General features: G+C 40.9%; 1 protein-coding gene across 13 annotated transcripts in view; it reads left to right on the forward strand.

Annotated features, from left to right (window-relative positions):
- EPB41L3 (erythrocyte membrane protein band 4.1 like 3) overlaps positions 1-16,913 on the forward strand; it is a 97,187-nt gene that overhangs the window by 68,824 nt on the left and 11,450 nt on the right. For 6 of the 13 annotated variants that reach the window (XM_085052597.1, XM_085052600.1, XM_085052598.1 and 3 more), the window contains exons 11-17: positions 424-599; positions 2,702-2,922; positions 6,454-7,020; positions 11,061-11,114; positions 12,986-13,021; positions 13,189-13,254; positions 13,730-13,921. In XM_085052597.1, the coding sequence (XP_084908723.1) occupies positions 424-599; positions 2,702-2,922; positions 6,454-7,020; positions 11,061-11,114; positions 12,986-13,021; positions 13,189-13,254; positions 13,730-13,921 (1,312 nt within the window). The remainder of the gene's footprint in view (positions 1-423; positions 600-2,701; positions 2,923-6,453; positions 7,021-11,060; positions 11,115-12,985; positions 13,022-13,188; positions 13,255-13,729; positions 13,922-16,913) is intronic. The other 7 variants (XM_085052594.1, XM_085052601.1, XM_085052603.1 and 4 more) reach the window with 7 other exon arrangements.

Here is a 16,913-nt window from a genome sequence, read left to right on the forward strand (position 1 = left end):
GTGAATACTGCCTAGCATTCACTGGAAATCAGTTCTGGCCCTGTCCTCAGCATAACATCACCATGTTAAATTTGATATGTAAGAGACATATCTGCATTTCAGCCCAGTCGGGGCCTCTGAAAAATACAAGGAGCACCTCAATTTTACTTTTGATGATCAGAAAACAGTAAATCTGATTTTCAAGCAGGAAGGAGCTGAGTGATTCTTGCCCACTAGGAAGAACTCAGATGTTCAAATGCTTTAGCTAAGTGGTTTTGTCATGCTGTATGAGGGGCATCCTTCGATTCCCTTTTCGCCACAGACCGGTGAGGCACAGGTTACGATGGAAAGTGATACCCAGCAGTCGTCTTCTCTCCTCTGCAGAAACAGTGGGCTGGTTTGGGAGGAGAGGCAATAACAGGTGCACTGCTTGGTGTGTTTTAGGCTCCTGCTGCCAGAAGCACCTCCAAAGAAGTTCCTCACGCTGGGCTCCAAGTTCCGCTACAGTGGCCGGACACAGGCCCAGACGAGAAGAGCCAGTGCCCTCATAGACCGTCCTGCACCTTACTTTGAGCGCTCTTCTAGTAAACGTTACACCATGTCTCGCAGCTTGGATGGGGGTAAGGTCCTCTCAGCTGACTTTGTCAAAAGCTATCATCACAGCGGTCACTGCTTTAGATTAGGTATAAACCTCGTCATCTCATCTCCCTGGGATTCGGCTGGGTGGAGGCTGTGAGTACCTGCATGTTCACTGCAGGGGTAGAGGAGGATGCAGAGAAATTCCATGCTAAAGGTGCTGCTGTGGTCCTTACAAAGCGTTTGCCTGGAGGATGTTCTTGGGAGCCCACTCTTCACAGATCCTCTGTCCCTGGCCTGATAACTGCTTCCCTGCGTTGGGGAAGAACAGGGATGATTGGACCTGCCTGCCCAAGAAAGTCAGGCTTCAACACTTTTTCAGGTTTTGCATGAGTGGCTGTTTGGGTTTGGTTGAATCTGGGTTTTTTTCCTGTTTAGGGTTTTCAATTAAGTTTGTTACAATCCAGAAGTTAATTATTTCCCTTGAGTAATAACACTTGATTCCAATTACCTCACATTCTGGTCCAATGAGCACTGAGAGACTTTTTTCAGACGTTACTTTTGAAGGTATGAAATGGAGAGTAACATGCATAGGTTAATAGTACATCTTTCCTCTCTTTATCCTTGGTTCATGGAGGTCATGGGTCTGCTGCTGGCTTAGCTTAAATCAGCGTGTAATTCAGAGTATCAGTTACTTCCATCAGCTGTTACTCTTAGCTGTTGAGTAAAAAGAGGTCGTGGTTTTGTAGTTTATTTTTGTAGAAAAAAAAAGACTGAGACTAAACTCAGAACCATTACCGATTGAAAAAAAAGGCAAATTCTCCTGCAGAATATTGTAAATTGCAATGAGTATAGTTGGTGGTGGGGAGGGGGAGAAGCTTTGATTTAAAAGTACAAGTGACCAGCCTTTTTCTCTCCCACTAAAGGTGCTGCTTGTCATTAATTATTTTGGAATCTTCTAATTCTGATGTGCTTCTTGCTCGTTACCAAGCAACTGGTGACCTGATTGCTGTGCATGTGTTTCAAAGCAGAAATTATCCTTCTGCATTATTTTGTTTGTAACATCTGAACAAGATGTCTCCCTCTACTCCCTTTCCTTTCTCCTGCCTCCTAAACTTAATCCCAAGAGACAAGATACCTGGAACGCTTTACCCAGCATTTGTTAGACTCTGCAAGGTTTTCACTATGTTAATTTGCCTAAGTGCAAATGGGGGAAGAGGCTTTTTTAATCGATGCTTATGATCTCTTCACCAGTGCTGTTACTACAATGCAGATCTGTCTGTAACATTCTGCATTGTGCTTACATTGTGACCCAGGCTCTGTCATTTGTTACAGATGCAAGTGAGTTTACAAATTTGCATAATCCTATTGGTTTAAAAATTAATTGCCCAATAGTCAAGAGCAGGGTCTGGGCATCTGTTAAGTTTTGATTACATTCTTTCTGTAAAGGTACTATTTCTTTCAAAGTAACTTTTATATATTTAAATTTCATGAATTATTAAGCATTTGCATCCTGAAATATTCTGGTTGGGTCCACTGAACTGAATGCCATCACTTCGCAGAATTTTTTGGAATAATGAGCTTGCCTAACTGGCAGATTTTAGTACTCAATAATACAAGGATCACATTTCTTTTTTTCTCAGGTGTTGTGCCTGTGTTACATCAATATTATCATTTTCTGTAATGCAGCACGTTACTAACTCTGTATTTGATCTGCATTGTTATACTCTGACAGATTTAAAAAAAAACCCATCTCTTACACCCCCATGGCTGATGTCATAGCTGGTTCTCCTTATGTTTCCTGCCTGATAACTCTGGCAACGCGTTGCTTTTTTTTGTCTGGTGTTTTACTACAGTAGTATTTTTAATGGCTTGCTAACATTTAACAACTGTGTAATGCACACATTAGCTACAGTAATGTGTGTATACACATCCATAATATATGTGTATGCATATAAAAGCTATGAGCTTTATTTCAAGTAAACAGTTTATTTAAATGTATGCACATGCTTCTGATTCCTGAAACATGACATAGCTGTGTTTTCAGCATTATCTTGAATGTTTTTCTAAACCAGCTTTTTTAGTTTTATGCAGCTTCTCAGCAAAAGCTATTTCAGATTTTCCCTCTTTAAATATTTGCTTTTAGCATCAGTGAATGAAAACCATGAAATGTACATGAAGGATTCTGTGTCTGCTGCAGAGGTTGGTACTGGCCAGTACGCCACAACAAAGGGCATCTCTCAGACCAACTTGATAACCACTGTGACTCCAGAGAAAAAGACAGAAGAGGAGAAAGATGATGAAGAGGGCAAAAAGAAGAGAGCAGAGGAAGTCACTCCGATTTCAGCAATACGCCATGACACCAAGGTAGAACTTTCAGGGTTTTGTATTAAACAGAGCTGCCTGGAGAGTGCTTGGAGAAACAGAATTTTTAGGGAGGGAGGGGAAGGAGGAAATATAACTAGTTCTGTGAAAGGAAATATACTAAGTGTATATATGTGTCTTGAATCAGTGTTTTTGTAGTCCTTTCAGTTTTCATATGATGTTGTAAAAGTTAGTTCCTGCCTTGGACTGATTTTTGAAATCCGTTTAGCAGTCAGTGTGGTGGTTTTCACACAGTATTCAACAGCTCTTCAGGAAATGCCCAGAAGTAGCCTGGTGGTACATGTTTATTCTTTGGGTTTTTGGTCATATTTTGACATTAGTATGGCCATCCTGGTTTTTTATTCTGACAAGGCAACAAAATAGTTCTGTATACTTTTATGTAGCTCTTTGCTTTAAATTATTGTATTTTTCTCTTATACTTCTCATAACACTTTCTTTCCTTGCATGAATTTCGATGGGCATTTTTTCTCCATTAACTTCTGGATATTAATCTGCTGTTATAAGCATTTTTTTTTCTGGCTTACAAAAGCATTTGCTTCACTTATTTGAAGTTTGTGTTGAAGAAAGCAGTTTTTATTGATGGGTCTCTTCTCAGTTGTTAAATTTGAGCCATCACTCATCATCTTCAATCCCACCACTGCCACACACATATACACACAAGGTGGTGCATAGTGTGCACTGAGATAATAATATGGAGTAAACCAAACAGGAGGATGGAGAAAATAATGAATAGAGATTGACAGTGAAGAGGCATATGGTAGAATAACATTCAAAAAGTTTCCTGTGGAATGCACTTACCAAAAAAGTAAGGTTTACCTTCATCCTTTAGGAAGAAAAACTTTTTTGTAGACCTTTACATCCACAGAACTGTCAAGTATACAAATGCACCTGAACAGGTTCATGTTAGAGCCTGAACTTCTAGTTTTAGCATGTAAGGCCACAATGAGCTACGTAGCTAAAGGATCAAGTCTTCAAAAAGAGTTGCAGTCAAGGTTCTGAAAACCAGAAACAAACTGAGTTACTAAAAATTGCAAATGAGAAAAGGTTTTCATTTGAAAGTGTGTGCTGCAATTGTAGCATTTAAAAGATAATCTACAAAATTTAACAGGGGTCTTCTTGAAAGTCCGTTAGTTTCTGCATGGAGGAAGCATGATGAAAATCACAAATGTAGAAAATATCCAACAGAAGCTAGTTCTGTTCCAAGTGTTTATTAATTGAAGTCAATGGAGGCTGCATTTGGAAGATCATCTAGCTATCCTTTATATATGGTTAGAAATACTCAAAGGTATTTTAGGACACTATTTTGATGGAACTTAAATATGCACAAATTATTGATTTTTACCCCCACTCAAGAGATGAGTTCTGTTTAAACCAGTCATAAATAGAGCTTCAGTTCTGTAATCCTACAGAAATCTCAGTTCGGCTTCCACATGGACCTGCTAACAGAGTTATCTTTCCTCATAAAGAAAATAGGGTCTCAAGAAACAAAAGACAAGCTTGAAATCAAATCCCTTTTTAAGGCTATATAAATGTTTTAGGTAGATTTTCAGCTTTTCCATTAAGACATTTTGCCTTTGTTTTATCCATGTTTATTTAAGTACCAGCAGTTATTGTAAATATTAAGACGATAAAGATGTCAATAAGTGAATAGTCTGTATTAGAAAAGAATACATTTACTTTGGATTTTTTATCTTTACAATATAAAGAGAAGTTGTATGTATGTAGCTCACATAAAAACCTATGAGTCCATCAGCATTAAGTTTTGACTTGAGCTTACTGCATTAAAGCCATGAAGACATTTGTAAGCGGTTTGAATTTAGGCTTGGTTTTGCTTGCTTTATTTGGGACTACAAATTCCTTGAACTGATAGATTTTTAGAGAAGAGAGAAAAAGAAATATTAAGAGGAAGGAAAGCAGTTCTTCCATGTAATTATTTGGCTTACATCCCATTCCTACCATTAATATACCTAGTAAAGTTCAGGCTTAATAGCAACCTAAAACTTGGATCTGCTTTTTGCCTCCAATTCAACACCAGTTTAAACAGGCAAATGCTGTTTTGGCTTTGAAGTCACTTTGATTTTGGGAGACTGAAGTGGCAGTAGCAGTGAAATGGCTTTTATATTTCCTTTGGGAGATGCACTATGGATGGAGCAGCTCAGGCACTTATGGTGTGGTCATGGATCCAGTGTGCCACTTCAGCTAAGTGCGCCTGGTGGACTTTGGCCAAAACATCTCTGATCCATCAGCATTGTGGCAGATGTGTTGTACTGGGGTATGCATTTTGGTGATGACAGTGGTTTTGTCCTTCTAAAGAGCAGTGGTGTCTGCTTGCAAGGAGCGTGTGAAATGAAAGTCACCATTCCTGCTGAATCATCTCCCTCCTCCTACCAAGTTTTTGTCCTCAAATGACCTGAAAGGCCAGTTGAATGCCCTGCAAGTGGCATATCAAAGCAAATCCTGCTTGGTGGTGGCCAGTATTCTTGGCATTGTGGTGAAACTTGGAGTAAAAGCACTGGGGGCGTTTTTGCCTCTTCATTATGGGTAAAGGGTCACATTTTGATTATGAGGAGATGTGGCTGTGTGAGGCATGGACCTCCCTCTGGCCATCCTCCCTTCAGATCCCCAGTGAGAGATGATGGGATCTGCTGAGCCACAAGTCTCAGCTCCCTTCTTTCAGTGTGCAGCCAAAGAGGTGGCAGTGTGGAGGGGCTGGCAGGGTGCATGGCTGGGAGGCGATGAGCCCCCAGCACTGCCTGCTTGGGCTCACAGCAGGCACAGGTGAGGGCAGGGCTGTGGGGATGCCCAGCAGAGGCCAGCAGTGGGAGCCATGCTGGGGAACTGGCTGCTGGGGTAGCTGTCAAGCTGGTTTTTTCCATCTGTAGCAGCTGATGAATGGATTTATGGTCCCCCCACTAAACCAGAATGTGTTTTAGTTAAGTTTGGGACCTAGATTAATTTTTTTTTAAATATTGCTGTGGAGGAATTTAAAGGTTTTGGATTTTTAATTATTACTGCTTAGGTTGTTCAAGGCATAGATATGAAGCATCTAGCCCCCACTAGGTCTCCTCCTGACTGCAAGAATGCTGTCACAAGTAGTGCTGGTATTAGAAATATGTTCCCTTCTTTCTTTGTTGCTCTCCATGTACTTCATGTTCGAAAACTCTTTATGATCACTAGCCAGTCTTGCAGTAAGTGGAAGTTGGCAGAACCTGAAACTCCCCATGTGGCCATGGAGGCTTTTATGTAAATCCTGTGCTGCAGAGGACTAGACAAATGTTGAATCAAGAAGTTGCCTTTTGTAAGCTGGAAGCGTGATTCACTAATACCTGTGGTGTGCGGCATGGGGACATACACCGTTTAATTCAGTGGAAAGCTGTGGTGTTAAAATACTGTTTATAATTTTATATATATAATATATATGATTTATCATCACGGAAGAAAATTAACTAATTACAGTTTTCTTTTTGTCCTTTTGCTTTTGCGCCTTGTTTGCTGCTCTTTCCCTGTCACCAGCCATCTTTGCTTGGCACTGACTCCCACCACCCCTCGCCATCCTCTCAGCCTGGCCCCCATGTATCTTCAGCAAAGCTTCGCAGGAGATGCAAGGAGAGCACTCGGACAAAGTCCTTAGGCTGTGAGGCCCCCAAAGAGAGCGCTCCAAAACACAGCGAGTCGGAGCCAGACTCTGACAGAAAGGGGCGAGTTTGCTCCGCCGAGCAAGACATGGCTTTTGGCTACAAGCAAAAAGCTGGCAAAGGCGGAACACTGTTTTCCTTCTCCTTGCAACTTCCAGAGTCATTTCCTTCCCTCCTGGATGACGATGGCTACCTGTCACTCCCTAACCTCTCTGAAACCAACCTCCTGCCTGCCAGTGTGCAGCACTACCTCCCCATCCGCTCCCCCTCCCTCGTGCCTTGCTTCCTCTTCATTTTTTTCTTTCTGCTCTCTGCCTCTTTCTCAGTGCCATACGCCCTCACTCTCTCCTTTCCTCTGGCTATGTGCCTCTGCTACCTGGAGCCCAAGGCGGCCTCCTTGAGTGCCTCACTTGCCAATGACCTGAGTGACAGTTCAGAGGAAGAGGTGTGTACCTCGGCATCGAACACACTCTTTTTTGTGTTCAGTGCTTCAGTCCTAACCAGTGTTAGATTGCTGCAATAGTGGTCCTACTTTCAGAGCCTCATTTCTGTCTGTGCTGATATGTTAGAAGGGTTTTTTTTGGTTTGGGAGTTGTTGTATTTTTTTTCTTTTTTTTCTTTTTTTTTAAATTTTTTTTCTCATGTTGGGAGTACAGCTTGGAACCCAGGGTTAGGCACAACACTGTGTGGAAGTGGCTTGGCTTGAACTGTGTCAGCTGGTGCAAAGTAAGTTGCACTAAATAATATCTTTTTCTTCCCTCTATCAGTTTATACTAGGGTTAGTTATCTAAATAGTGAGTAAAAAGTATAATTTTCTGCATAATTACTGAATCATACAAATATATGCATATGTATCTACATTTATTTATATAACTAGCTACCCAACAACAATGAGCACCCTCACCAACTTCAGTACGTTCAAAGTCCAGATGGGCTCAGCTTTGTGCAAAAGCCTATCAGCTGTAGCTGAGTCCCAGAAAAGGCTTTCTGGTCCAGCGAAACCTGGATCTTGATTTTCAGTCTTGATCCCATCTCTGCTGCAGATTAAATTGTTTTCCCAAGGTTAAATCCAGTGTATCAGTGAGGGGTCAGACTGGGACAGCTGTTCTGCAGCTGTTGCAGGAGCATGCCATTTGGGCTGCCTTGACATTTGCAGTGTTAGATTAGCACTGCCAAAACTGATGCCTCAAGCCACCTGGGTCATCACGGGCAGATGAACCAGCAGCAAGAGGAGTCTGCAGTGGTTCTGGGTACTGTGGATGTGAGGGTATATCCAGAAGTAGGAAAGGAATCAGCGTAACAGAGTAACTGGCATCTCAGTTTTAGCTGGAGCCTGGTTATTCTTTGTTGACAGAATAAAATAATGAGTTCAGGTTTTCCGTGATTTTCTATTTTCCTCTTTAGTTTCAAATACAAAAGTATGGTTTTGCTTTGTATATAAAGAAAAAAAACCCATATTGGATAATCATAGACCAGTTGGCCACGTAAAAATCCACCTTGGCCACTTGTCGATACCATTGCAATAGTTCTCTTCAATAAACCAGCTTGCACATCTAAACATTTGTGTCATCTGCTGCTGTTGGTTTTGTAAGGCTTGGGGCAGGATTTAATTTCTTTTTTACGGAAAGCCAAAAGTCACATCGATTTGTCTTGTAAAAACATTGTCTTTAGATGCTTTTGGCTCTGTGATGCCTAACTAAAAAATAATGTGCAATTTCTGATAAAAGGCATCCAAAATGCTGCTGTCTCATTTCTTGTCCTCATTTTGAGACAGCTTTTAGGTCTCAATTTGCATTAGCTCTGCATTTGGATTAATGTAATAGCAATAACAACATTAATATAGTGCCAGCTCCAGAGGCAATAATGAGGCAGTGTTTATGTAATACATTAGTCTGTTCCTCTTTCAGAAATGAGCACTTCTTTTTGTTAGTAAAGTTAGGAAGTATTGAGCATAAAAACATCTAAAATAGGCTTTTTAGTATCACTCTTTTATGAGGGTGATTACTCTGGCAGTGCTTCCTGGCAGACAACACAGACTTGTGCCTAATCCACGGGGTATTTCTTGTTCAAAATATTGCATGAAAGTGAATATGTTTTAAACTCGGGCATGTCTGCATTACACTGGCAAAACAAATCACAGCAATTACAATTGCAGGTTAGGGGAGGTGCAGCTGCAGCACGTCAGGAGAAGCTGCCTTCTGTCCTGCTCCAGCCTTCGCCCGCCCGCCAGCTCCACCTCAGCTGTGCCACAGCCTGTCTTGGAGCTGAGCCTGGCCTTTCTTACTCCTCACTGCAGAGGAGACCTGCCTTGCTCAGCCTTAGTTCGCCATTCCCTGCTCTGTGATAACCCCAGATCTTTATTTCAAGTAACTCAGTAATGCTGACTTCGACTCCATGGCTGTTGATTGGCTTATTAGCAGACATGTATGTTGCAATAAAGCAAGTTTTATGCTTTGTTTAGGATTTCATTCCACTTATGGCAAAAGAAATAGGAATCCTTTCTCTCCCCCAATTCAGAAGAGATTGCACACAGAGATGCAGAAGACTACAGCCAATATCCTGAACCAATGGCATAGATTGTTGAGCTTGTTCTCCCTTGAGCTATACATCTGGAGTCAGTCTGTGCAGTCAGACAGAATCTCACCCCTTAGAATTCACTGGCTTCTGTGTTTGTACCTTAGCAGCTAATTTTCTATTGACTTCAAGTTCTTAACTGAACCCTCTGTGCCAGACTTGTGTTACAGTGCCTTGACAAATTTTTTAATTCTTTTTAAATGCCAAGATTCATTCCTCTTTGTTGTTTTGTTGTTGTTGGTTTTTTTTGCAAATAGGAGTGACAATGCATACTTTTTTTTTCTATTGCCATGCCTTTACATTTGCCTATAGCATTATAAAAATGTGAGATCCTTTGCTAATAAAGAAACAATTTTCTAGCATTTTAGTGAAAGCAATTGGACCAGCCTAGTAGACTACTTTGACATTACACTTTCATTTAAAAATAAATGCAGTCTGTCTCATGAGTGGTCATTGCCTGAAAAATTTCATGTAATTTGCATTCGTGCACTTAGCAAGAAGTGCAAAATGCTTGTTTATTCTTCTGCCTTTTATACAAACAATACAAACTCTTCTAAGGAAGGGATGAATAGAAAACAAAGCAATAAGAAAAACCAAAACATTGTCTTATGAAGCATTGGAGTTGTCAGAAAATGACAAAAGATTGGAGGAAATTCAAAGCTAAGATTGATACTCCATCCACCAGTAGGTTGTTTTTTTCTTCTTGTTCATACTGATGTGATTGGAGGATGAGATGTGTTGTCCTGGCTTTAAATTGCCTGCCTGGGTTACTTTAGATTATCTAAGGACCACAGAAAATCCCTAATGAAAACCAGCGCTTTCACTGCTATCAAAACAACTTGGATGTGCCAGTCTGGGGCAGTAGGGTGCACTTTACTTACTAGTCTTCCATATGCTTGTCTGACATCAGAGTAGTTTTTTGAACTCTCTTCTCAGCCTGCAGTAACCTCCAATCTACTCTCTATTATCTTGACACTTGCGTTCTCCACTAAAATGTTCTTCATGGTGTCAAGCAAAGCAGGGATAGATCAGTCTGTGCAATGCTGTGCTTTGTTTCCTTTTTATCACTCATACCTAGTAAGTGTTTTGGGGGTGGCGGAGTTATTTTTGTTTTTCTCCTGTTTTCATCCATATTCTTAAATGGAATGAGAAGTATTTTTTTCTTCCTTTAATGGCAGTTTTCTTTCTTTTTACTATCATTAACAATGATCAGCTGCCCTTTATTGGAACCAAGTGGGATCTGAGCCTTACCATTACTCCACAGACAGACAGTAGATGGGCTGGGGGAATGGTTATTTGAACTCCTTGGTAATGCAGACAGCCTCGTGGTGTATAAACGTGGAGACAAGAACAACTTCTGTACAAATGAGGGGCTGAAAGTCAGATGACTGTTAAAGTAGCTTTTTTTGTTGTTGTGGGTTTTTTTTTTTTAATTATCTTTTCCCCCTCCTAATAAAAAACTTAATCACCACTTTATATTGGCTAGAACAAAAATTTGTTTAATAATTTTCGGTTAAAAATCATTATGGAAGGAAAAGTTTGTTTAGAAAATATTAGCTGCTTTTTCCCCATTTTTTTTAAAGCTACCTAGCTTTCTTAAGGAAAAAAAAAATCAGCTATTCAAATTACACTTTTCCGGTAATATTTTGTTTGGCTTATAAATTTGTTCCAGTAAAGCCATATACTGTGTACAGTACGCCTCAAGTCTTCCTCTGAGTCTGTTCTGTTTACTAATATAGCATTTTTATTTTGCTTCTTTGACATGTGCATTGTTTGAAAAGCAATGCTAATGCAGTTCACAGGGATGTAGAGTTTAACAGCTCCCCACGTGAGCCGCGTGTACTGATGAGCTGGGTTTATTCTTTATTCCTGCCTTCCTCTCGGGACCCGGGTACTTGTCTAACCCAATAGACTGACAGTGAGCAGACGGATACTGCGGCTGATGGTGAGACCACTGCCACCGAGGTTTGTACAGTCGCCGGCACCCAGCTATGGCAGGGGAGAGCGTTTCGCCTCGTCTCTTCCCCACCCTGGGGCTGGGGCTAAACCGCATGTGCGCTCCGGCAGTCCAGGATCCCTCCCTGCGCGTGTGTGCATGTGCGTGCCTGCGAGTGGGACAGCTTCGCTAGGAGAGTTGAGTTCCCAGTGCTCCCTGTGTGATCCTCTTGTCTCTGAGTTTGGTTTGGGAGCTGCGAGGCCTCTGCATTGTGCGGTTAGTGGGGCAGTGGCAGTGTCACCCACACTGGTGCTGCCCACCTGGAGGGTCGTGCTGGCCAGATCATGCCCTGGGGTTTTTTGTTTGCTTGTTTGTTCTTATACTCTGCAGCCTGAGTGGGAGAGTGGGGGAAAGACAGTAAAAAGCAGTTTTCAAATTTACTGGCTACTGGTATTCTCACATTTTAATTATCTAAGGTTTTTCTTTAATGTAAGTTCACATGGCATCTTCACATATTGCCACCACTAGCCCAGGTATTCTTTTCAGAGGAGAAATGTAAAATGTTTATATTTTCCTTGGACTGAGAAGCCTCATATCCACAACATGGTACATAGACTGTGCAGGCAAATTCAACTCTGTGTGACTTCACTGAAGTGCATATAATGCTTTCATAATTAATGTGGTTGCAGCTGCAAACATGAGCTGAATTTTGTCTGACATCTGCTAGAAAACAGAGTCTTACCACAAAGACTACTCTAGGTTTTCAGAAGGATCTCATTAATATTTGAGACTGTTAAAATTATCATCAAGGAAAAATTTTCTGTATGACACGTCAGGAAAATTCGGCCTTGGCTGTAAATAGAATAAATTTGAACTGAGTTGTAAAGTAATCAACAGATTTTCCCATGAGTCATTTGTCTAATTAGGACTATATGAAAAATTAACAATAAAATAGCAGCATGGGCATTAAAAGAATTCAAACGGTGCAACAACAGAAAGTCTGTTGAGATGAGTCAGGAGTACAAAATGCTTTGAAGTGCTTCTTCCACTCCATAGCTTTGGACTTTGAGCCCTGCAGAAAGTAAAACATAATCATAAAATTGTGACATTTAAAATGTTCAGTTTATTACTTAAAAATGTGTTAATCTCCCTGCTTGCCATCTTTATTTAGAGGAGAAGGTATAGTATATCTCAGTTCTCCTTGCAGATACCTGATTTTCACAATTTGTGGTGTATTTGCCACCTGAAAATTGCACCCTCAGAAATTGGGCTGCCAGGGCACCCCTAACAGCATTGCTTTTGAAAATGTTCACTGAAGTGGACGGGATGTGTGTGCCATTCCAGATGATAGGTCCTGAAAGAATATATACAGGCTAAATATGAAATAAAATTACAGAAATAACAGAAAGGGAGTAAGGTTAGGGAAATAGCATTTTAAGCAAATAAAATGTGCTTCCATCTGTAGAAAGCATTGCAGGTTGTTTGCCCTTGGTGAATTTATGCTGTTTTGCTTGTGGCCCAGATTATGTCATATGTGTAAACTCTGGGATTATGGAATTCCAAAGAATTTGCTGTTGCTGTTTGGTCGTAGACTAGCTGTGACCTTGGTGAGAAGGTGCAAATGCTGCTCCATAAATAGAGATCTATGAATGTGGAGCATAGCAATATTTATAAAAAGAAGATGTTTAATACCCCTTTGTTAACAAAAAATAAATCTGAGGAGGCTTGCTCTGAGTTAGAAAAACTGCGCAAAGCCAGTGTGTTTAGTCCTTCTTCCTTAAATCATTAATGCAGAGAAAATGGGATTTGAACCTAGCGTGTACCTCTCACCAATGTTCATAAAGCCTTCATTCATACGAGTGGGTAAGGTGTTGTTTTCCCATCTTTCTCATGCTGGCAGTCGGATCAAGAGGAGGACGGAGATCTAAAGGCACAGGTACAGAAACGAAAGGTCTAGATGTTGCTCAGGTATCAATGTTGGAGGTGTTTGCCTCTTTCAGCATGTTACTGTCAGTTCTCTGTGAAGAAATGTGTAGAAACAGCATTTTGTATCCTTTCAATACTGTGTCCCTTACCTTTCCCTTTCTTTTTCACTTCTTTCAGAATAGTCTGATTAAGCGAATACAGGGTGAAAATGTGTATGTCAAACATAGTAATCTTATGTTAGAGGTTGGTATTGGTATATACCAGTGCATGTACGTACATGTGTGTTAGTTTTAGTGGTAAACTGTGGATCTGCACTATGATGCATGCACTGTGTACTCCCACCTGCTAATAGACTACTTTTTCTCTCAGATTATGATGACTCTTCTAACTTGTACTATAAATATCGATATATGCGTGTGCGTATATGTGTGTGCCTCCACGCGCATATGTATGTTTGTTTGGAGCCTCTTGATCAGGTGCAAATTATAGCCATATGGATAAGCTCTTTAAGAGTGTATTCAGACTCACTTGTACGAGATATGCTATGCTGTTCTCTTTCAAAATGCCACATTTTCACAGAGTGTTGTGTTAGTGCTGTGCTCCCCGGCTCCCTGAGCTATTACTTCCCTCTATACTAACCGAGTTGTGTGTTTTGGCTCTAAAGTTTGGTTGGCTTAGGATGTATCACAAACTGCTCTATTCTTTTAAAACTGTCCAGGATCTAGACAAAACCCAGGAAGATCTGATGAAACATCAGACCAATATAAGCGAGTTGAAACGCACCTTCTTGGAAACCTCCACAGAAACGACTGTGTCTAATGAGTGGGAGAAGAGGCTTTCCACATCTCCCGTTCGGCTTGCAGCAAGGCAGGAGGATGCTCCTATGATTGAACCACTAGTGCCTGAAGAGGTCAGCGTGAGCTGAAAGGCTTCATTGTGTATTTGTCTATTCATTTTTACTTATAGCAGCTCTCAGTAGATTAGAGGCCCTAGTTAGAGGCCAGTCCCTACTTGCAGGCACTCTGTTTTCTCAGGACTCAGGCTCTAGCAGCAAAGATTGGAGGAAGAGTAGATACCATAAATATATACATATATAAATGTATAGGTATTTAGAGAATGAAATTCACTGGAAGCCGTGTGGCAGAGCTAGGTCTCTTTGAGGGTGCAAAACACAGGCGTTGTTACAGGTTCGGTGAGCTTGAGGAAGTCCAGCCATGTGTGAAAGAAACCATGAAAGTGATGGAGAGAAAATTTAAACAATGGTGACTGGCTGGGAACAGCAATGTAGTGAGACGGGTGGGGGTTATGGTGCCAAGCTTGACAAGAAAATACAGAGCAAAGGGCAGAACTCTCTCAGTCTTTGAAGACAGGAAGAAATAATGATAATAATTAGATCTTCTTGGCCAGTTCCATAAGGGAACTGATGGTTGCTGCAGTCTGCTGGATACCATTTCATTGAAGACCCAGTGCAGATTGTTAAGTGTCTGTGTTTTCATGCAGTGTGCATGTGTGAAAAAATCTTGCTCACTATGCAGTCTTGAAATGCTTGTAAGAAACTTGCCAATTTAAAAGCTGATGTTTACTTGATTTGTAGATAGGTAAGGACATGTAGGGGTAGCAAGGCAGCATTTGTGTTGCAGTAAAATACATAATGCAGTGTCTTGGCTTAAGTCCAGTGGAACAAAAAGATATAAGCTTGTGTGGTCTGTCTGAAAGTTATTTTTTTTTTATTTTATTATGAATAGATATCTGGTTTCTGTCTCACAGGAATTATCTTTATGGGTACCTCTTGCTTTTAGCATTAAAGACCAATAAATGGTCATGAAATTTGCTTCTGTGCCCCAGCACTGATGTAATATTGGAAGGAACTCAGTAAAAGTTGTCTGGATAGTGTAAATTGAAAGAGTTTTCTGCTTTCTCACCTCAAGAGTTTGGTGTTGCAGACCCACAGCTCTCGGGAAGGGATCCTTGGAGGCATGTAGGTAGCAAGTGTCAGCTTCTCCTCACAGGGAAAGGGATATTGCTGAGGAAGAGGCCTCACCTCCTCCTCTCCCACATTATACCCAGTGGCTGATGTGGGCACCACATGTGTGTAAAGTGTGGCCTTCAAGTTGGATTAAAATACCTAAAAAAGCAGACTCGGCGCTCAAAACTTCCCTTTTGAGGTCAGCACAGAGTTTTAGTGTTGCTCCTACTGCTTTGTTCAAGAGTCATAACAGAGCCTACAAACAGGTTAGTTTGGTTGTAGCTGAAAATACAGGTTTATCCTTCTAAAAAGTAAAACTGTAAGTACAATGAACAGGGTGGATTTATCATAATAAAGATGTAAGGAGCTGTTGGAAAGGGTGCCTAGCTGAGCCTGAATCAGAGGATTTCAGTGGAAGCAAACTTCACACCACCCTGTTTTTTTATATCTTTATTACTTTAGGAATTTAATAAAAGGTTTTAATTCAAACACACAAGCAGTAGCAAAGTATTACACAGTTATGTAGGCTTCACCCTGAGGAAACACATCTGAATTTAGCCATTCATTTGGAAAGGAAAAGGGCAAGAATTATCCTTATCCAGTATCTCTTTTCTTGCTAGTAGATGACTTGCTCAAAAGCAGTGTCCATTTACTGTGTCTTACATGCATCTAATCTATACCTGTTTCACAGAACCTCATCCAAATGAAGGGATTTCTGTGGAAAATTGAGAGTGGACTTGAGCTATCAGAGCCTAACTCTGAGGTCCCTTCTGCTGTAGATGACACCTGGCCATCCTTTTGGTCCCAATAAGTGGGATGGTTTCAGTTCCCATGTCCTGATGTGAATAGGATGAGAGCGGAATTTTTCAGGAAAAAAACTGAAGACCACCATAGGTCAAATTCAGCACTTTGAGGTCTACTAAGAAATGCAGAGGCAGTCACAATAGTGCAGTGCCTTCTGCTAGTCAAAGCAGTTACACTTTTCATTTAGCATATCCACTTTAAATATGTGTTCAGTACTTTTACCTGTAGCTCCTTCATATAATAAAACAAGAACAGAAGAGAAAATATGCCTTTTCAAAATGTGGTCTTCGAGCATTTGGCCACCTGAGTGTGTTTGGTCATTGTGACTAGTCAAAACTTGGTTTCTTAGAACAGATGGGGAAATACTTTGATTTTCCTTAGTGATGAAAAATAACATTTTAAATATCTTCCATGATGGTGGACAGACAGCTGCAGAACATGAAAACCATCATATTGACAAACTCCTTGACAATGTTTAGTCTGACCTGGACTGGATCAAACCAACACTTTAGGAATAAAGGAGTTATGCATCTCATTGCAGTCAGGGAATTGAACCATTTATCCCTTTCTCTATCTTTCTTTAAATTTCTGCCTTTCCTCTTGAGTACATGAACCCTTTTTTTATGCCAGAGAACTTCCATTGGTATGTCTGATGAGTACAGTGAAGTTGCTAGAAAGGGTTTGGCAAGAAACCCATTTTGCACTGTGGGACTTACTTTCTCTGGCCAAATGACAACAGTGGCCAGCCCAGAGGGTGGGCTCAAAAGGCTTGGGAAATTGAGTCTTACCAACATTTAAAATTTTCCCAGCTGTTGAAGTCAGAGAGATACAGTTACTGTTCTCACAGCACTGGGAAAGCACTGTTGGGATAAAAGTGAGGAGATTTGAGTGTCACTGTCTTGGTTTGAAAACAAACCAGTGGGAGATCACAAGTCCAGATTGAAATTAAAAATAAGTGAAATAATACAAGGAAAAGCACTGACAAAGTCAGATACAACCTAACACCCTGTAAGGGTGGTAGTAGCAGTCCAACTGAAGTAGTCCAGTTGAAGCGGTGATCCTGTGAAGGTTTAGTCTCCAGCTGAAGATCCAGTGGTAGCTCTCGTCCTCTGGGAACCCAGTAGACAGGGCT

Source organism: Lichenostomus cassidix, chromosome 2, assembly GCF_008360975.1.
Source record: "Lichenostomus cassidix isolate B80296 chromosome 2, HeHo_3.0, whole genome shotgun sequence".
Taxonomy (NCBI): domain Eukaryota; kingdom Metazoa; phylum Chordata; class Aves; order Passeriformes; family Meliphagidae; genus Lichenostomus; species Lichenostomus cassidix.